The sequence below is a fragment of the Silene latifolia genome, chromosome 2 (assembly GCF_048544455.1).
Source record: "Silene latifolia isolate original U9 population chromosome 2, ASM4854445v1, whole genome shotgun sequence".
NCBI lineage: Eukaryota > Viridiplantae > Streptophyta > Magnoliopsida > Caryophyllales > Caryophyllaceae > Silene > Silene latifolia.
This window is the reverse complement of record NC_133527.1, coordinates 37,031,017-37,052,201: the sequence shown is the minus strand read 5'-3', so window position 1 is coordinate 37,052,201 and position 21,185 is coordinate 37,031,017. Positions and strand designations below refer to the sequence as shown.

At 40.3% G+C, this 21,185-nt stretch overlaps 3 protein-coding genes across 3 annotated transcripts; all 3 read left to right on the top strand.

The window, feature by feature from the left end:
- The first annotated feature begins 1,967 nt into the window (after nucleotides 1-1,967).
- LOC141629280 (uncharacterized) lies at nucleotides 1,968-20,451 on the top strand. The gene is made up of 3 exons (XM_074442308.1): nucleotides 1,968-2,025; nucleotides 19,744-19,864; nucleotides 19,936-20,451. The coding sequence occupies exon 3, from the start codon at nucleotides 19,990-19,992 to the stop codon at nucleotides 20,398-20,400; it is 411 nt and encodes a 136-aa protein (XP_074298409.1). The 5' UTR covers nucleotides 1,968-2,025; nucleotides 19,744-19,864; nucleotides 19,936-19,989; the 3' UTR covers nucleotides 20,401-20,451.
- LOC141639446 (uncharacterized) lies at nucleotides 12,416-13,204 on the top strand. The gene has a single exon (XM_074448572.1). The coding sequence runs from the start codon at nucleotides 12,416-12,418 to the stop codon at nucleotides 13,202-13,204; it is 789 nt and encodes a 262-aa protein (XP_074304673.1).
- LOC141626714 (replication protein A 70 kDa DNA-binding subunit B-like) lies at nucleotides 15,036-20,098 on the top strand. Its single transcript, XM_074440389.1, has 9 exons — nucleotides 15,036-15,180; nucleotides 16,516-16,540; nucleotides 17,615-17,762; nucleotides 17,863-18,130; nucleotides 18,647-18,749; nucleotides 18,863-18,990; nucleotides 19,077-19,155; nucleotides 19,274-19,385; nucleotides 19,468-20,098. The coding sequence occupies exons 1-9, from the start codon at nucleotides 15,036-15,038 to the stop codon at nucleotides 19,588-19,590; spliced, it is 1,131 nt and encodes a 376-aa protein (XP_074296490.1). The 3' UTR covers nucleotides 19,591-20,098.
- Nucleotides 20,452-21,185: the final 734 nt, after the last annotated feature.

Sequence of the window (21,185 nt, the reverse complement as noted above, 5' to 3'; positions counted from 1 at the left end):
ACTACTTTATTTTACCCTGCACATCATCATCTTTTTCACATCCATTTGTTGCTTTTCCATGTTTCTAGCTTGTTCAATTTCTGTGCTTCCTCTCTTGAGATCTGGTCTTCTATTCCACTTTTTGATTCCTCTACCATTTTGGCTCTCATGACTTCATCATCAGATATTAGGTTTGGGCAAAAGATCCTTTTTGGGTAGTCTTGGTATATTGACTCCAGACCCATCTCGCAATACGTAGTGTATGTTAATTCAAATTATGCAAAGAACAAGTTTTCGGGAGTAAACAAGCTGCGGAAGTAACCTAAAATCCATTAAAGTTGTCATATAGCTTGATCAATCCATTAAGTAGGGATTTCTTTGTTTTTAAGTTGCTTTTTTTATTGTCAATTGGTTCTGATTTCAAGATCTGGAGATGTGGTCAAAACTTGGTTTGGTGGGTCGGTTTAGTTTAGCTTATTCTTGTTGTGAATGGTATGGATTTTCTTAATTTGTGTCACCTAAATTGAGTTCTAGGTTATGGGGATTGTCGCTTTGTTCACATCCGTAGCTGAAGTATGTCTTCATTGTGCTAAATGCAGGTGTCTTCCGTTGTAGATCTTATAACGGCTTAACTAGGCTAGCTCCTTGTGAGTTATATTCGCTATGCGAAATTACATTAGTAGCGTTAATGTCCACATAAATGTCGTATTAATACGTGTTGACTACTACCGAGAATCATTAAGACTAATTAAGCTTACTTCAAGTCTTCATGATTGAGCTCAACTTTTTACTTCTTTGTTGCCTTGTGTTGCAGGAGAAATTCCCATCATTTCTATTTGCAATTGAAATTAAGAATATAGCAATTAGATTAACAGTGATGAGCATTAGATTACGACCTTTTGCTACCTCACTTTCATCAGATAAATGAGGATACACCATACTCACAACGAGCCTATCATCAAGTCCTCTATTCTAGAGGTCCGGTGTAGAAGAAATATTCCGCGCTAATATGTGATTTTACGAGAGGTCGTTAATCTGAGTTCTCGGTTGACTTTGTTATAATTACATCGGTAAATGTGAGAATTGTATTGTGGTTGTTGGTGAGGTGTGTGGTAGATTTTCATTTACTGTGAGTGTTGGGAATATCTTTGATTTGTGATCTCAGTTAAGTTAAACGGTTCTTCGCTTAGTGTCTTGGATATTTTGTTTTATTTTCTGCTTGTCTCAGATTTACTGTCAATATCTTCGATTTATCGTCTGTTCCTTGTATTAGTAGACCAGTGTCATTTGTGTTTGAGTTGCGCTTTTCAGATCTAGCTAATTTCATTTTCTGAAGCCTTCTTTTTTTAAAATTACTGTTAATGTGTTGCGTGTTCCCAAATCAGGTTGCTTTCAGTTGATAATTTTTCCTGTTTACATTTATAGTGAAAAGTTCGTGTGTTGTGTTGATCGTTTGTTGAGGAATAGCGCTAACTATTCACTTGTGTGCAGGGCATGTGATGAAACGATCTCTTTCTACCCCACTCCTTTACATAGACACGTGGCCATTTATTCTCCACTATTGTTGACCCTTCTACCTCAACATTCCATCTTTCTCCCTCAAACCCTTCATTTTTTTGAACTATTCCTTCATCAATGGGGTGAATTCGATCGGAAAAGCGTGACATTGACTCATACACCATTAAAGGCACTAACAAAGTCGACTGAGGTAATTTCCAATTATCATCTTGTTACCTCATTGTATTTACATTCCTTTCCATCTGACCATTCCCTCATTCAATTTAGGCTCCGAACGGATTTTTATTCATTTTATAGCTGAATTCCGTTTCCGTTTCCAATTTATGTCAATCCGACTAATATTCCTTTTTTTTTTACACTTTGTGTCAATCCGACTGATATTCATTTTTAAGGTTACAATCGGTTGATTTAATTATGTTTTCACTTTCCACTTGACATTTTTTTACCATCAATTCTGCGTGGTTAGGTCAGACGGGAGAAGAGCCGGTGTCACCTACACGCTTCAGCAGGTAGTATTCGTCAACCTAGGTATGTAATTGATCAGTATACGCAAACAATTGCTCATCCCTGCGACAGATCAGTGCTGCAGATACCCTTTAGTCATGTAGAGTTGCATTCACATGCTATAAAGGCCATATGCTTACATCGCTTGAATTGAATAACTAGAATTGGACAACATGTGCTAACTAATCACTGAACAACGAAATAACCGACAGGGAAATGCTTAATTGTCCTCGAGTTCAAAAAAAGTACTCTGTAATAAGCATCTTTAATTACAAATGTAGTTAGAACTAGAAAAATGCATACAGGCTTTAGGCGTCCCGTCACATGTTTAACCCTCCTAGCTCCGTGTTCCTACATAACCTAACGATTGTGGCATTGACCGTGCAGATGACTTGGTACGCTCTTGCCAGCAGGCAGCCCTGTAATACTATCAAGATTGTGTGACTATGTTAGCTGGGAGTAGAGGCGGCGGCACCTACGCCAGCGTCACTTACGCCTTACGCCTTTCGGCGGTGGTATTCATCACCTAGGTATGAAATTGCTCAGAACCTGCAAACCATTGATCGTGCCTACGAAAGTTCTGTACTGCATACGCCATTTTGTCAAATGAAGTTGCATTCACATGCCTTCAAGGCCGATGCTTACACCGCTTAAATTAAATTTCTAAACTTGGACTATCTGTGTCAATTATTCCCAGAACAGAAAGATAACCTACAGGAAACTTCTTAATGGTTCTCGAGTTCGAAATGGGCATCGTCATCTTGAACTATTAAAGTAGCTAAAACTAAAAAATGCATACAACCTTTAGAAGTTATGTCATGCGTTTAACCCTCCTAGCTGGTGGTCGTCCATAACTAACACTGCTTGGTCGCATGGCTACATGGTCAAAACTTCCGAATCCCAACGACTTGCTGCATAATCGCGTAGTCCAGCGACGACATTACTTGTATTAGATAGACAAGAACATTAACACTGTCGAATCAACTAAAACAGGTGTCCATATAATCATACAATCCATATGCTACATCTCCAATGAATTTCGCTTTACATAATCTTAGATATGCATGGACGTTCCAACTATATGAACCAGAAACCACACTGGATGTCAAAGGGCAAAATAAGAGTTCTAGACTTCTAGCATAGACAAGCCTATACATGAAAACGTGGAAGATTGTTGCTACAAAATATCTCTTCAAACACAAGAAATCCTAAAAAGGAGAACTCTTGCTTTTTAAAAAAATATTAAAAAAATAGAACCAAGTACATGGAACTGACCCCCATGCATTCAGTGTGTACCATTCACTGTGTATCAATGACTAAATGTGATTTCCCTGACCACTTGGTTACTCATTCCAGGAAAAAGGGAACTAACCTCACTTTTTCATAACCTCTACAACGACCCTCCACTTACACTTCTATATATATGTGTGTATTGTTTCTGTTGTAGATTGCACCAGTTCAGAGTGATAAAAGAGTCACTGAAGTACACCATATCCACTAATGCAAGAACCTCAGGTATAGTCGATTCAATCTTTATCTTCAGTATTTTTTTTTTTAACATATTTTGATGAACTACATGATTTTTCTTATACATATTTTTAGATGAACACATACATTGATCTTCAATATTTTTTTTATACATATTTTGATGAACTACATGATGCTGTTGGTGATGTTGATTTCGGTTATCTATAATGTTGATGATATTGATTAGGAAGTTTGTGCTATTTTATTCGATTTAGCTTGTTATCTGCTCAATCTACTATTGGTTTAATAGTTATTTCCACTTCAATTTAAATAAATCCACTACTTTGAAAAAGGAGTGATTTCCATCTGGGTTTTGTTCAACTTTTTGTTTCTTTGATTTTATTAGTTTTGATTATTTATTGGGTATGGTGTCATATCTTAGTGTACCTCTTTCATGTGTTGTGAAGTTGTAATGTTGCTCTCTTTTGACCTTCTAATTAGCAGTAACCCTCTGAATGTAAATGTGAAGTGATGCTCTTCTCACCACATGCTTTTTCATAGTTTATGTGCTTAGTATCGAACCTCAGACTACTTGGTTACATGGCTGCTTAATATCCATTAAACTCCAGCATTTTTTAATACTTCTTTTTAGATGAACATTTAAAGGGCCTTATGTTTTAAGGTTGTAATGATTAACCTCTTTGAACATTCTAATTAGCGGCCACACGCTCTTCTCTAACACGCTTCTTCATATTTTATGTGCTTAATATCAAGCCGTAAAATGGACCTCATCTTAACTTAGGTCTGTGATATGAAATTTTTAGATCTAAACAGAAATACCAAACTTATCAATGTTGCCGTTTATAAATTTAGAAGACCTTAGATGAAGCATATTAACCTAACCTATATTCTGTATACTCAATCGTTAGACCCTTCTGACCATCTAACTCTATGGTGGACGGTTGACAGTCAGTTTATAAGGGGTAATGGGTCATAATTATATATATGACCTAGAGATTATGGAGCTGCTAAGTTAATTTTTTAGAACACCATCTTAATGAAGTCAGTCCCTTTTCAGGTTGTAATGGCTGCTGTTCCAACTCAAGTCCTGATTCCCTTTCAACCATTACTACAACAGCTAACTAAGTGCATGAATTTCCCCCTCCCAGTGTATGCGTTCTTGGATGAAGCTAGCCACAATGCCTATGTCTCTGTGAGGACAGATATGGGTCCAGTCGCATATTCGTATGTGGGTGGCCCAGCCGCTACTATTGAGGAGTCTTGTGAAAGGGCTGCCCAAAGGGCAATCCGTGATCTCATTGGAAAATACAATGTCCTTGTAAAGGACGTAACTTTCACCAAGATGCAGGCGTATGATCGTTGCGCTCGCTTATATAGCCTAAAGCGTTATGAAATGGAGTACCTAGAGAGGGGTTGGGGGGTACCAGTCTTGTATGAGAATCTGAATCCTCCACATGCTCATAACCCCAGATCTATTAGTGTGGCCTACCTGTCCATCTTAGAGGCAATTCTCAAGAAGGTTCCACTTAGGTGCACCCGAATGACTGCTCTGCGTCATGATAAGGACAAGTTCACTGCCTGGATGACAGTGTTCCCCCAAAACCCAAACATGTTGGGAAAATCCATGTTCAGTGACTGTTGCTCTAGCATGCCGAAGGCCCAAGAAAATTTGGCAGAGATAGTTGTAGAGTACCTGGTGGGTGCTTGCAATCTGGAAATAGTTGATGCCAATTACAACCCAAACACCGCAAAGCGTAGCGCTATATCATGTGCCCTTGCAAGGGAGAGCTATCTGACTATAAAGGAAAGGCTATTTGGTGTTAAGGAAACAAGTGTACCTTCTTGTCTTTTGGTTGAGCCGGAATGTGCTACTCCTCAAGGACCGCCATTCCAGATACCATCCACCAATGCTCCACCGCTTCCACCCAAGAAACGCAAGGCACGTCAAGGGGGGCTTCAACATCTGAGGTCCAGCCACCAGGAAACCCCCCACCTAATTTATTTAGCGTCCCATCAATGTTGGAGACCGTGTTTAAGCGGTCCAAACAAGGTGGCCATTAGGCTAGGGATGCCTCTTTCTATTTAAGTAAGTAGTATGTAGTGCTTTTGTCAAGGCTCGTGTGATTAGCCCTTAGTGGCTTGATGCCTTGAAGTCTATGTTGTCTGTCCCGTGACGACAAGACTGTCTAACTATAAGTGGCCAGTAGGCCAGGGATGCATCTTTCTATTTAAGTAAGTAGTATATAGTGCTTTTGAAAAGGCGCATCTAATAAGCCCTTAGTGGCCTGTTGCCTTTAAGTCTATGTTGTCTGTCCTGTGACGACCAGACTGGCTAGCTGTAAATAGTATCTAGCCATGGCAATTAGTTTAATTAGGTGGCTTACGCCCTGTCCGTACAATGGCTATCTTTTGCTTGCTGACGTGAGAGCATTCACTTGTATTCTGCTTACACTGAAGTATTGTATGTAATTTTAAAGAAGCGTAATGGAAAGCACTTTTAGATGTCTATTTGAAGGCTTCCCGCTTGCTAACAATGCTTCTTGTATCTTCAGCGTATTTCAATAACAATATCAATTTTACAATCTACTAATTCTGGCCAAGTAGAAACACTGACAACAAGATTTATTACGAACACGTAACGCCGTTACCAGGACTAACTCGCCTGGTCACTATACTCTGTCATTTTGATTACGATTAGACAAGTATTAGTAAATTGACACCTTAGGTTAGACCAATACAATGGGTATCCTGGCTTCAAAACCCCTTTATCTAGGAAGTTGAGAACATGACTGAGTGTGCCCTTTATGTGTAATTGACAACGTTAGAAATGGGGGTGAAAGTATTGACTTAAAAAAATGAAGTTGCGGCAGACTTGTTTGTTGTGTAAGCCACATACTGTCGTTATGGGTCTGGTTCGTTACATGTTGAATGGCATCACACAATAAATGAAGTGGCATCCTTGTGTTGGACTATAGATTTTACCGCTGTTTTCAGGTGTAGTACATATTGACGTGTTGCCATGCTCTTGTTGGCTTGCAGGTAGTCGCTATTTTCGTGTTCTAAGTGAACAGCAAGCGCACAGCAGCCTGGCCAGCGTTTGGTTACATTGCACTCTTCGGTTACCATGTTTGACTAATAATGTTCCTAGATCCCCAGGTATATTCCTGAAATGCTTTCTATGTTTACATTATGTGCTACCACTCTAACTTACCTGTTCCATTAAAAAGTGCCTTCATTTTGATTTAAATGACAATAATGTGCCTTCATTTTCATTTAAATGACACATTATTGTCATTTAAATAATAATGAGTTCGAATTGTAGCTAGGTTGGGGGCGATCACTTCCTACCAATGGTATTCCTGCACATCCCCCGTGAGATATCAACATTTTTCTTCCCAAACACCTCAAACTATTTGTTAAAGGCGGTAACCATGATGATAATGAGCTGTATTTAGTAAGTTTGATTTAAAATGGTGGTGCTTAACCACCACCAAAGTACTAAACATGAGTTAATCATTTGCAGATTGTGGTTAACAAACCCGGTTGTATCTCCATTGGGTGCTAAATACTACTCCCTCCATTCAACTCCACTTTACATGTTTGCTTTATCACGTTTGTCAACGCGACTTTTACGCAGTAAATATCTTTAGCTACGTGTTTGCAAAAAATATAAAAGTTAGATATTTTTAATGTACTCTTAAAGACGAATCAAATAAGATCCCACATGAATATATTTTAACTTATGTATCGAGAGAAAATTGAAGTTGAATGTCCGCTTATAAATAGTGTGCAAAAGAGAAACATGCAAAGTGGAGTTGAATGGAGGGACTATTGGGAATTACCTTACCCATTAGGTGAATTGTGATACATGGATATTATTATCGTAAACAATAACAAAAACCCCTTTTCACTAAAATCTCCCAGGCAATGCTTGGACACCCTTAAAATGAGGGGGGCTGTCTTACTATTTGCTAATGTCCTAACTGTTTACTATTGTCTGGTGATGTCATAGTGCACTACTATTGTCATGGAAAATCAGTGATGTCATAGTGCACTACTAAGGTCTGGGTATCTCTGTGTATATATATATGTGCATTCTATACATAGATAGACAGTTGATTACCTTTTATAAACATTGCTTTCAACCCACATATCAACAACAACTTAAAGTTGCAATTCTACCATAGCACATCAGCACCAGGTCTTTTATAAATCTCCTCAAAACTTTTTTTTATATAAAAAAAAAATAGATCAAAAAATGTTTTAAGTTTGATATAACATTTGAATATCCTCATGCTTTCAGAACGATGGTTCTGTTTTATTTGCACAAGTCTTTTATAAATCTCAAAACTTTTTTTTATATAAAAAAAAATAGATCAAAAAATGTTTTAAGTTTGATATAACATTTGAATATCCTCATGCTTTCAAAACGATGGTTCTGTTACTGCATATTTGCACAAGCCTTAATCTACATCGAAACATGTTGACCTACGCATTTCATTTTGCCCTTAAACTGAGATTTGCATGAACCTGCCATAGAGCAATGTTACATGGAAATTCCTAATAGTTTAATTACGCAGGGAAGTTGAGTACATAAGTATTGCTATATACGCTATAGGTTGTGTTGTGCGTACTTGTTAATTGTGTGTGCACATGAATACATAAGTTATGTTGTTGTTTGGAAACTATAATAATTATAACGAAGTGTCTTCTTAAGGGCAGCTTCACAATTAGATGACAAACCCGCTAAAGCTTTAAATCATTCATGGTCATTATTCTGTATGGTTATTGAAAGTTCATGCTTATTGTGTTAAGCTACTGTTAAAATGACCAATGTTAAAGACAAGTAGGGTGAGCATTGGAGTATCGGGAGGTGGTTCTTGTTGTTTTTTCACAGTGCATTAAATATGTATATGTGTGTTGTAAACTGTAAATAATATCCCCGCCGAATATATCGCATTTGATCATACTTAGTAAAGCGTATATTATCGTTGTTGATGGTGTTTTTTTAGGAACTACAATGGTCAGGTTCTTTAATTACACTTACATGAGTATCGTTATTAGTATGAAGTTTTACATAAGGTTAGTCATTTATAGTAGACTCATTGTAGCCATTTGTGCCTGCTCGTCTTTATAAGAGCACAGTACAGTCTGTATGTAGTTAGCATGTTTTATTTCTCGGTGGAACATGTGATTAACTACATACCGTTTCAGGTCCTATGGCTGCCTCTCCTACGCAAATTATCATTCCTTTCTGCCCATTATTGCAGCAACTAACTGAATGTTTGGGCTTTCCCTTGCCACTCTATGAACTGTTAAGCCCGTCAAGTAACAGTTCATATGTGTCTGTCAAGACAAACAAAAGCCCTTTGGCGTACATTTACGTAGGAGGACCAGCTTCGACCATAGCAGAATCGTGCGAAAAGGCTGCCCGCAGGGCTGTGAATGACTTGATGAACAAATGTAGTGTATTCGTAAATGATATCACGTCCTCCAACAGACAGTCCTATGAACATTGTGGGCACTTGTACAATCTTAGGCGTGTTCAACTTGAACATTTAGAAAAGGGATTTGGGAAAACGACTGTGTATGAAAGTGCTAGGGGCCTGACGCCTACTTCCAAAAAGGTTATCACTGTCAACTACATGAGTGTTTTGAGGACAATTTTCAGCAAAATAGCCATAAAGTTCAACCCTATGAAAACCATTGAGCATGACCCTCACAATTTCACTTCCTGGATAGTCATTATGAGGCGAGGCACTGTAAGATTCGGGAAGTGTATAATTGGTGACTGCTGTAGTAACCCTTTTGAAGCGAAAAACAACTTAGCAAAGAAGACCATTGAATACCAGATAACTGTCTATGACCTAGAGATTGTAGATGCCAACTATAACTCGTCCCGCTTACAGTATAGCACCCTGACTTGTGCCTTAGAAAGGGAAAGTTACATGACCGTTAAGGAGCGAGTTTTTGGGATCAAGGAAGACGTAGGGTCTTCGTGCCTCATGGCTGAACAAGATTACAACACACCTACTTCCAATCGTTCTCAGGTACCCATGATTAATTCACCCCCACTGCCACTAAGGAGGTGCAAGCGTCATGATAAGCTGGTGCCAGGTGTGGTGGTGCCATTAGCTGGACAAGCTGAACCAAACACCCCTGTATTCTTTAAAGTGCAAAGTCCACTTGAGACTGTGATTGTCCGTCCTAAAAAGTCTTGAACCCTGCTTGTATGCAGGCCGCCTTATTAAGTATGTAGTGTAAGCTAATGTAGTTTAAGTTGCAGACAATAATTTGGCTAAGGATGTATCGCAAATTTTTGGTCTTTTGTAACGCCTCATGTAGTGTTCATGGGCAGATGGTGCTTCTAACTTAATTGCGCCTTTTAGGGTTGTGGAGCTATTGTTCTCCTTCTTGGTTTAGCCTACTAAGTCTGTTTTAATTGGAGCGGAGGCAATTTGTATTTTGTTGTTACAGTGTTTAAATAAATTCACTTAGGATCACTTTTAACTTTACTTGCAATGCTCAGTTGTGTGAATGCACCTTATTTCTCGTAGCTCCCTTACATTTACCGATTATTACCATGTCGTGCTTGCTTGTGTTAGAAGTCATATATCCATAGGTTATATAAAAAAACACTCTAGAACTGCTATTGTACAATACTGCTTTTAATGTGCTGGCTTAAATTCAAGTTCCATTTCAAACTCACCAAGCGGCCTATAGCCTTAGGACATGCATCTTGTGTCAAAACCAGTGAACCATTAAAAGCTTCGAAACCTAATTGTTTGTAAGAGCTTCGATACCCAATTGTTGATAGGCATTGATTTTGTTTTTAATGTGGGCCTCTTTTTAGAGGGTTCTTCACTGGGGAGCAGCGGTGGATATTCAAGACATGCCCATTGGCAAAAACAACCCAGGCATAACCAACAATGCAACTACTGGTGCGCTTTTTCCCCCTTCGACTTAAGTTGCGTAGCATTGTGCTTGTTATCTATGCCATTTCGGCTTAGAAGTGTTGCAACTCTAATTTAAAACTGACCATACAGCTTATTACTTGGTACTTATTCCTTGTAGTAGCAGATACATTCCCCTACTATCCAGAGCCAACGGGAATAAGGACACGAAAACGTCGGCGCATGTCTCAGACGCAAAGCCAGGCTGCAGTAGCCAGGTAGTATACTTTACCGTCTTTAGCTATTTAGCTATTTAACATGTATTGTAGTTAATAAGTGGTAGCATAAGCACTTGATTACTTTAGCTTATTACAATATGGCAAGTGAGACTACGTTTACGCTGTACATACCTGGTTCCCATAGTTAAGAACAACAATTCTATCAGCATATGTAGTCATGTCGTTTTCAGCAGTGTACATTTCTTTAATAACTTTACGGTATAAAAATTAGTTAAAAAAGGTATTTTGACACTTTATATTGTATGAGTATACTTTAGGGGTACATGTTAAAAAAAATGAAAAATGCCAAGAACCTCTCTTCCCTAATCACGATCTTCGTTGCTCCTGTCAATTTACATGCACTAACTTGTATCTTGTGGGTTTCTTTCACAAGGATGATTATCAGCACTTGTTATGTGTTTCTAAGTGCTTGTGCTACTGCTGTAGTCTTAAGATTAAATCGATTAATATCGGTTCCGGAATTAATGTGTTTTGAACACAGGGACCAGGCATCCACGAGTACAGTTGTGCCTAAAAGGCCTCGTGGAAGACCCAGAGCACGCCGTCACCCAGGTAACAATGTTTTTACATTGGGTGGTATAACACTTTTACATAGAATTGTTGAGTGACACTTGTTATACGTCTTATATTTGTATAATAGGAATACCGGCTGCAACAATAGGCGAACCATTGCCTACTATTCAGCTGCGATTGCCTCAAGTGCACCAATGTCAGAAATGCAACGCAAAGAGGTTTACTCTTGAATGCCGGACATTCTGCTGTGGTGACGGTACCATAGTACTGCCCCTTAATGAGTATCCACCTCAACTAATTAGGTTGTACACATCGCCCGACGAGGACGCTGTGCATTTCCGGACGTATGCCCGCCTGTACAACAACCTATTTGCTTTTAGTTCGATAGGGGGACATATCGATGGGAAGACCTACAAAGGCATTTACGTGTTCAAACTACATGGGCAATTGTACCATCATGTCCCTGAATTGCTGCCAGAGGCCGGAAACCCAAAGTATCTTCAACTGTACTTTTATGATGGGCAACATGAAGCTGCTAGCCGGACTGGCTGTTTTCCACAACTGCGCCAAGACGTGATAGACATTCTAATGGTGGTGTCGGAGTCAAACCCATACGCTACCTTTTTCAGATCTCTGAAAGACACCGTCATCAGTGATAACACACAGATACGTATTAACAAGACAACTGTTAGAGACCAACGTGTGTATAATGCACCTACAACGGACGAAGTCGCTGCTATATGGAATGAAAATTCAACTTCAGGGGAAACAAATGGGCCACATATCATGGTATCTACAACCGCCCAAACCTCTCATAGGATTATGCACTATTATGGGTGTTATGATCCACTGCAGTACCCTCTTCTCTTTCCAAGAGGGGAATCTGGGTGGCACCAGGGCTTGAAGAAAGTTAACTCAGACAGGGGTACAGCATTGACAGGTCTACCAACAACCCCTATTGTTAATGCATATCCAGACGCTGAACATTTGTTGGAGGACGAGGCAGCCCGTATGTAACCTCTACCGACTTTATATTTCAAGATCAATAACCACTTTCAGTTACTACGCATGGTTGTGTTTTCATGATTTAACCAATTATTGCTTCCTACTGATGCAGGTGCCACACACGCAGCCGCACACACAACCACGTACGACGATCAGGAACGAAATGTTTCATGCCGGGAGTATTATTGCTACAGGTTCTAGAATCGCCCGTCTAATATGCTACTTAGGGCTGGCCGATGTTTGCAGCAGTATGTTGTGGATATGTATGTTAAGCTTGAGAACACGAGGTTAGACTTTTTCCGCAATAACCAAGACACAATAAGAGCCGAGCTTTATCAAGGCCTGATTGACACTGTCGAGGCTGGTGAAAACTGCGCAGCTAACGTTGGTCACAGAGTAATACTCCCTCCAACATTCATTGGGGGGCCCCGAGATATGAAGAAAAGGTATCTGAATGCCATGGCTCTTGTCCAGAGGTTTGGCAAGCCGGATTTTTTTGTGACAATAACATGCAATGCCAATTGGCCAGAAATAAAAGCTGCACTTGCCCCTGGGGAAGTAGCTCAGAACCGACCGGATATTGTGGCTCAGGTTTTCCGTGCGAAGCTGCTGACCTTTAAGAAAAAAGTGACAGACGAGAAAATTTTCGGAGAAGTAGCTGCTCTCATATATGTCGTCGAGTTCCAAAAGAGGGGGCTTCCCCATGCACATTTCTTGATCATCTTAAAGCCTGCATACAAAATGCACTCCCCAAATGATTTTGATAAATTCGTCTGCACCGAAATTCCTTCAACAGCTACCCCAAACCTTCGCACATCTGTACTCAAACATATGATGCATGGCCCATGTGGGGAGCTAAATACCGAATGTGCATGCATGAAACACCAAGGCAGTCTTGGACGGTGCAAGTATGGGTACCCAAAAAATTCATATCGATACGACCAACAATGCGAGATGGCTATCCGGTCTATAGAAGGCGTGATAACGGAGACGAGCCAACTGTAAGGGGTCATGTTTTGGACAACCGTTGGGTTATCCCATATAACCCATATTTGATGGCTCAATTTGACTGCCACCTTAATATGGAAGTATGCTCAACCATACAGGCAGTTAAATACCTTTACAAATATGTTTACAAGGGCCATGACAAAATATCCTTTAATGTGGTAGCAGGCAACGTTGTCCCGGTCATGGACGAAATTACGCAATTCCAATCTGGGAGGTGGGTGTCCCCATGTGAGGCAATCTGGCGTATTTTTGGGTTCGACCTATTTGAAATCTATCCACATGTGATGGCGCTTCCAATACATCTACAAAACATGCAATCAATTCAGATTAGGCCTCATGAGAATCTACATGCTGTGCTTGCCAATGAAAAGCGGTTGCGCACCCCATTAACTGAATATTTCAAGATGAATGCCGCTATCACTGACAACACTGTTGCCAGACTAGCTTATAGGGAATTCACTGAGCATTACAGATGGGATGCTAATTTAAGAGAGTGGTTCAAAAGAAGAACTAAAGCGTTTGTCGTTGGTCGACTTGTGTTTGTTGCTCCTTCCGAGGGAGAACGGTATTTCTTAAGATTACTCCTCTTACATGTGCGAGGTCCAAAGTCGTTCGAAGACCTCGTCACTGTGGATGGGCATTGCTGTGCAACTTTCCAAGAAGCTGCTCTTAAACTCCGGTTACTCGATCAAGACGATGCGGTCGAGATGTACTTAAACGAGGCTTGTGCTGTACAAATGCCTTTTGCTTTGAGGCGCTTGTTCGCAACTGTCCTTATCTTTTGCCAGCCTAAAGACCCATGCGGTTTGTGGGACAAGTATTATTCTTCATTGTCTGAGGACTATCATCTGAAATACCCACATGAACCGTGCAAAGTTATGACCTTGACATTGCGCATAATTGAGCAGTACCTAGAGGCAATGGGAAAGACTTTGAAGATTTTTAAAATGGACCATTTAGTTGAAGACCAACCGGATGAAGTAGCGCGCACACGAGATATTACCGATGCTCTTGATGCACCTATACCTGAAGATTTTATAGCTTGTCGAGGCATGTTGAACATAGGACAACAGGAGGCCTTTGACACCATCATTTCTCATATTACGGAAGGTAAACCAGGTGCTTTTTTTATTGATGGCCCTGGAAGTACCGGAAAGACCTTCTTATACAACGCTTTATATGCTGAGGTCCGCCTCATGGGTAATATTGTCTTGCCCACTGCAACCTCCGGCATTGCGGCATCCAACATTCCATCTGGGAGGACTACACACTCGCGCTTTAAGATTCCAGTCGACTTGGATACTTCCCTCTCTTGTGATGTTCCTAAACAGGGCAGTTTAGCTGCACTTATACGTGCATCGAGTCTGATAATATGGGATGAAGCTTCAATGGCAAGGAGAGAAAATGTCGAGTCTCTTGACACATTGCTCAGAGACCTCTGTGATCCAGCCTTGTTATTTGGTGGTAAGCTTGTGGTGTTTGGTGGCGATTTCCGCCAGATACTCCCCGTGGTTCCCCGCAAATCCAACAGAGAGGTTGTAGACTCCAGTTTAGTTGCATCTGCAATTTGGGCTAAACTAACCGATTCAGCCGACGAAAACATACGTGCAAGGGGGACCCATCCTTCTCAGCTTTTTTGTTGGCCCTTGGGAATGGAGAATTGCAGACAGAAGAAAGTGCATATGTATGCCTTCCACAGGGGCTTGTTCGTTGCCCGGCCAGTGAAGGACAAGACCCTATATCGGTGATTGCGCATGCAGCCTTTCCAGAAGGTGATTTAAGCACTCTAAATCCTGAAGCATTTACAACACGGGCAATATTGACTCCAATGAATGACGATGTTGATGCTATCAATTCGTTGTTGATCAACCGGTTCCCAGGTACGCCTGCCACGTACAAAGGCTATGATTCTATGTTAGACGATAACTGCAACATTTACCCGGCAGAGTTTATAAGCAAGCTTTGCCCCGGCGGTATGAGTCCCCATGAACTTGTTTTGAAAAAAAACTGCCCCGTAATACTACTACGGAATATCCTGCCATCTTCGGGACTCTGCAATGGAACAAGACTAATATGCAAGCGGTTTTCACCAAACATGATAGAATGTATGATAACAACGGGACACCACAAAGGCGAACATGTGTTCATACCTCGCATAAAACTGCGTCCACCAGCATCCACAAACTATCCTTTTTCGGTTCCAAATAAACCGTTTCCACTTAAACTCAGTTTCGCAATGACCATAAATAAATCACAAGGTCAAACGTTAGACCAGGTTGTTGTATACCTCCCTAGGCCTTGCTTTTCCCCTGGGCAGCTATACGTAGCCCTCTCTCGTGCGAGAGCGTCGAACAAAATTACTGTTGTAACGACCTCTGCACCAGCGCACGCACCAGAACTTTCTGTTAAGAATGTTGTGTCCTACACTGTCCTGAGGCTTGCAGGGATAATTTAGGATGCAGGCATATTAGGATCCTGGAATAAATAGAAAGCAAACCTAAAGTCTTACACCTTGCTCCTCCGCTAAATGACTTAATAGGCCTCCACCTACCTTCCTCCATCCGTTGATGTCTTTAGCAATTAGTATTTTTCTAATAAAAACTTGCATCCTTGCCAAAGGACCAGGGTATTCAAGCAAGCGTACCAATGCAACAAACATACAAATGCATAGAAATGCTCTCTACCCTGATCTTGAGCCACAGCTATGTATGCCTACATATCCTAGATGACACTTCATCGTAGGACAGTCTCTAAAATCATTGTTAAATCATAGTTGTCGTTAATGTAAGTTTGGTGTCTTCTTTAATTACAACCAAGTTTTTACTCTAATTATTGACTTTTCCTTATTATTATTTCCATACTCATTATTTCCGAAATATAGTGTGTTGGCCACAATGCACACTAAATCGCAGTCAAATACTAAATGTCCACAATGCAATGCATATGTTTAGACATTCCTAATTCCTCTGCGTGTTCAAAATGTGCCCAAAATACACTTATTCACCCTACACGTCTTAACATAAAACCAGGAATATGTGTACCATCGCTCTATATAATTTTCTAAATCGAGGTAGGACATAAAAAGTATAATCCAGGACACTTAGAGTAGGGGATATCGGTACCGTTCCTCCACGAGGGATTGCGCCCACGAGTCTATTCGTGATGGCATAAGATTTACACCAAACAAATGGAAAATTACGATAGAATCGGGTACCATAGGTTTTGACAGTTGTAGAGTTTTACTTCGGTAAAAGGTATAACACTTGAACGTAATACTGATATATGGGTTCTGTTTATTCTGGTTGCAGGTATCATCTCTATAGGGAAGAGGACGTTCTTAGGAACTCTCCACAACTGATTGCTGGTTTGATATACCCCCTCTGTCTCGGTCATTTGTTATCTATTGTATTTAGCACAAAGACCAAGGAAATGCAAGTTAATGTCTAACAAAGTAATATAATAGTATTATTTCATCCACTTGCACACTTGATTTTACATATAAAACTTACCAAAAATAGAAATAGATAACAATTCACTGATACACCCCAAAATAGAAATAGATAACAAATGATCGGGACGGATGGAGTAAAAATAAGAGGTTGGTCCCAAGCACAACCACACATAATATGATGACACCCAGGAAAAGGGGAAAAGGGGGTAATCTGATGAATGGACAAGCATAAAATAGGGAATAATGTTTTCAGTCTATGTCATATCATGACATCACTACATCATTACATCATCTTCATGGTACACAACCCCACTTATTTTCAGCCTATTTAAGCATGCACATACTTAGTTTACTAACCATTAACCATTGCACCTGCATACAAGGTATGGTGCCTCCCAAAGTTATAAACATATGCATCTTCTATATGATAACACTTTATAATATGCATTGCGAGAAAGTACATAACATTTAATTCAGAAATTTGTAATATGTTATACACCTCCTTAATTGCTTTCGTTTTAATTCAGAAATTTGTAATACAAGTATAGGAAAACTGCCAACTGATATATGGGGTATATCCTTTGAAATATGTTTCAAAAATTTAATGAGAGTCGTGTTTTTTTATCTAGACAAGGGCGTTATCCGCTCCTAACTGTGTAATGTCCAATAAATATAGAATGAATTGCACCCATATTTTTGACTGCCAAACCAATGGATTGCTTGTTTCTGTTTTACTTGTTTCTGGTTTGCTCGTGTTATAATTGTTGTTTGATGTTTGTGAAGTTAGATAAACTTTGTCGATTATGATACGCAATACAAACAACGCTTTGGGTGGGGTGGCTTATTAGTAGTTTGCCTATAGAGCTGTAGTATTGTATTGCAGTTTGCCTTGTTTAGATCTTGCTACGCGAATATCTCTTTCTCGTGAGCCTTACTACTTCGTAAAAATCTTGCAGTATGGGCCTAGACAGCGTTTTCTTAAATGACCTCACTATCAGCAGCACGAACTACAAAGTCAAAGTTAAGGTTATTGACAAAGGCCGCGCTAGGGTATCGAATGCTACAGGCGTATTGTTTCAGGGTCTACTACTTCAAGATGATCAGGTACATAATTACAAGCTACCATTTATCCCAGTTCCTATTGGGTAATTATGAATGCATTCAATTCCAGGAAACATGTTGATGTAATCTTTTAATTACACAGGGAAATAAAATGAAAGGCACCCTGTTTGGAGATCAAGTTGAAGGGTTTAAAGACGCACTCGTATACAATGGCATGTATGAAATTTCAAATGCTCCAATCTCCGCCTATGCAGAAAAATGGAGGAACAATCCATCAGACTTGAACTACCAGATGGGCTTTGGCAGGCAAACTGTTGTGACCCCGCTTGATACCGAAACAGGGCCACCCGAGCCAGCTTATCAATGCTTTGCTCAGCTACCTAGAGTTGCTGATCGTAATGCGAAATTTGGTAAACCACTCAATACTTTGGTTACAATTCCCGTTTACAAAACACTTTACCATTCTTTACTGCATCCAAAATTTTAAATGAAGGCTCTCACCATGTTAATAATGTGTTGTAATTAGTAAATTTGATCTGAAATTGTAGTGCTTAGCCACCATCCATTCCTAAATACGAGTTAATCATTTACAAATTTTTATTAACAAACATGGTTGCAACTCCATTGGGTACATTAACGCTAATATCTAATGTTTCTAAATACTTATATGCCCCTTCCTTAGAGACTCTATAGGGAGAGAGATAAGTGAATAAGCCAGTTTTTTCCACATTTTTAAACCTGCTTAACCACCGTACCATTATAGAGTTTGATTCGTCTTATACATTTATGGTGTAAATATGCCCTATAATGTGGAAGGTGGCATGCGCATTGTCAAGTCACCGTCACAATTCTCATTTATAAAGCACTTTACCATTCTATGCTGTTCCCAACATTTTCCATGCTTACCTTTGATTGATTATGGACAGATGTTTTGGGAGTTGTGCTGTTTGTTGAGGGTGGCGCGCGCAAAGTAATAGTAGGTCAAGATCGAGAATACACTGTGCGCGAGATCGTCCTGGCTGATCACAGGTTGTGCCTCACTAATATCTTTGATATCTATACTAATTGTTGTCATGTGCACCTTCATTTTGATTTTAAAAAAAGGCAGGTTATTGGTGACTAATTCAAAATGTACAATGCAGCAACCCACAACCCCTAACAATTTTCGCATGGAATGATCTGGCAGAAGATGAGTGCACCCTTCTCAGGACTGGGCCACGCCAATTCAAAATTGTCGGCATCACTGCACTAAAAGTGTCACCCCACAAAGGTAATACTGTGACCTTAGTAACTTAACCAACTATCAAGCGCATACTAGGAACAAGTTGTTAACAATAAGTAGCATCGTATACACAGGCTTTTCAATGGCAACTACAATGTCAACGACATTCATCCACTCACCTACTGGTGAAAAGGCTCGTGCACTGGCAGAATGGTGAGAATCAGGGGCCTCTACCACGTCATTACCTTAACTGAAACTAACCAAAAAACAATGAGATCCATGCCACCAAACATTAATTCGTTTATTTCTTCATCGTCCAAATGATTTTCAGGGCGGCCAGCCACCAATCTCTTCTTACTAATATGCAATCACGGATACTCACTGTGAGAGTGGTCGGCGGTCAGAAGACCCACCTACAGCTATCAGCACTAAAAGCCAAAAGGGTAATTGCTCACACTGGTACCGTAGTGGCTTATTTTTGCGCCTTTGTCACTAATAGCTGACAACACTTTATCTATCATTTAGGCAAGCACCACATTGCAAGATGAACGTTATTGGATAAAAGCCACTATTCCTGGTGCAGATCTCCACAGGGTCCATGCCTATATAGGCTGCTCCAGATGCGGAAGAGGGTGCGACGTTTCATAAGGTCAGACATTTATCTGCCCCACTACCACCTGTGCACCCTGCACTGTCACCTCTACGCCTAGGTATACGTGTAAACGTTCAAGTGCACACTATTTAGCATTACACAGTTTAAATGCATTCTGGTAATAACTTGTGTACCTATGTAATCTCTAGGGTCACCTTCAACTGTTTTCTTTCTGACGGGACTGGGACTTTGCCAATCACATTTTTCAACTCTCATGTTGAAAAGTTATTCCAAGTTACAGCACCAGACATATACAGAATTAGACACACTGTAAGTTGGGTCATTAACACAACACACGCTCACCCAATGGTGAGTCTCAAAACTGAATGCCTTATGTGCAGGACGATGTCCAGGCCTTTGAAGCTATCCAGGAGCTCCTTCGTAGCCGCCCTATTATGGTTGAACTTGGTCCCAGCACTACCCTATCAAGGAACAATGTCCTACAGTGGGCCCTTAAGCAAGTTGTCATTGAGGACGAAGGAGGTCAAGCTGCCTCCGTTACAGGTTCTGTTGAAGTAAATGTGGCTGGCGTTACTGCAGAAGAGACGGATGTAGACAGCAACTACACAACCGCTGATCAGACTGCCATTGTCCAACAAACTTTACTACAGACAAAGGATCAAGAACAATGTGAGGGGACAGCGGTAAAGGTCTCCAAAAAAAGAAAGGTCCCACTAGACAATGAAGCTCTTGCTACAATTACAACCCCTACCAAAAACCTGCAGGAGGTGGCCACATTCCCAGGTACACCGCAACTTCAGCTACCTCCTAGGAACAAGGAAATGGTCACTGCTGAGACCCCCTAAGTAATATTATCTACAGTTAGGCCATGAACTATGTATATATAATTATATAGTGATGCAACTATGTAGCCAATAAGTTTTAAGCGGTTTGCCGTTGTCGTGGCCCAAGACGCTTTCCCTTAGCCAGTCTATTAAGCGAGGGAAGTGTTTATATTTTGTTGTACCGTAATAGCGGAAGCTGTATGACCTTTTGTAATGCCGACTGGAGTGTACCAAGAACTCGGGAAGTGAGTTTACTTACTGGAACACCTCCCTGCTCATGAACATTAATGTGTTCATTGGCAACGGCATGCCTTTTCCTACCATACAGTTTAATGTGGCCAGTGTTCCACTCTTATATAAATAAGAATCATCCAACTATAGTAAGGTTATGGTTGCTACCGTAAACACGCCTTGTTCACAATGTCAAAATATACTGTCATAGTATTCGCTCCCTGTTAGTTGTTGTGAAACTGGTATCACCTTCTATTTTCATGAGTTGTTAGCTTCATTTTGACTACGTTTACAAAATCTAACTACAAATAGTAAGGTTTGAACCATTTGGCATGGTGCCTTACTTAATATTATAACCACCCTCCCATCCAAACTGCCTGCATGGCTGCATGATCCATGAAATGCCCGATATAATATGCCGCTATTAATTCCGTAGTTCGTATTGCCGTAGTTCGTATTGCCAAATTGGGGCACCGCGCCCGGTAGGGCGTGGTGCAACAACTAGTAAGGCCCTGTTCTTTTGGACTGAAATTGTCTGAATCAATCGAATCGAATCAAATCAAACTTAATGGAGC

Coding starts and splice junctions, on each gene's coding strand:
- LOC141639446 (XM_074448572.1), top strand. CDS start 12,416: ATGCTACTTAGGGCTGGCCGATGTTTGCAGCAGTATGTTGTGGATATG.
- LOC141626714 (XM_074440389.1), top strand. CDS start 15,036: ATGAATGACGATGTTGATGCTATCAATTCGTTGTTGATCAACCGGTTC. Junction 18,750..18,862: donor ATCGTCCTGGCTGATCACAG/GTTGTGCCTCAC, acceptor TGTACAATGCAG/CAACCCACAACCCCTAACAA. Junction 19,156..19,273: donor GCTCGTGCACTGGCAGAATG/GTGAGAATCAGG, acceptor AATGATTTTCAG/GGCGGCCAGCCACCAATCTC.
- LOC141629280 (XM_074442308.1), top strand. CDS start 19,990: ATGGTTGAACTTGGTCCCAGCACTACCCTATCAAGGAACAATGTCCTA.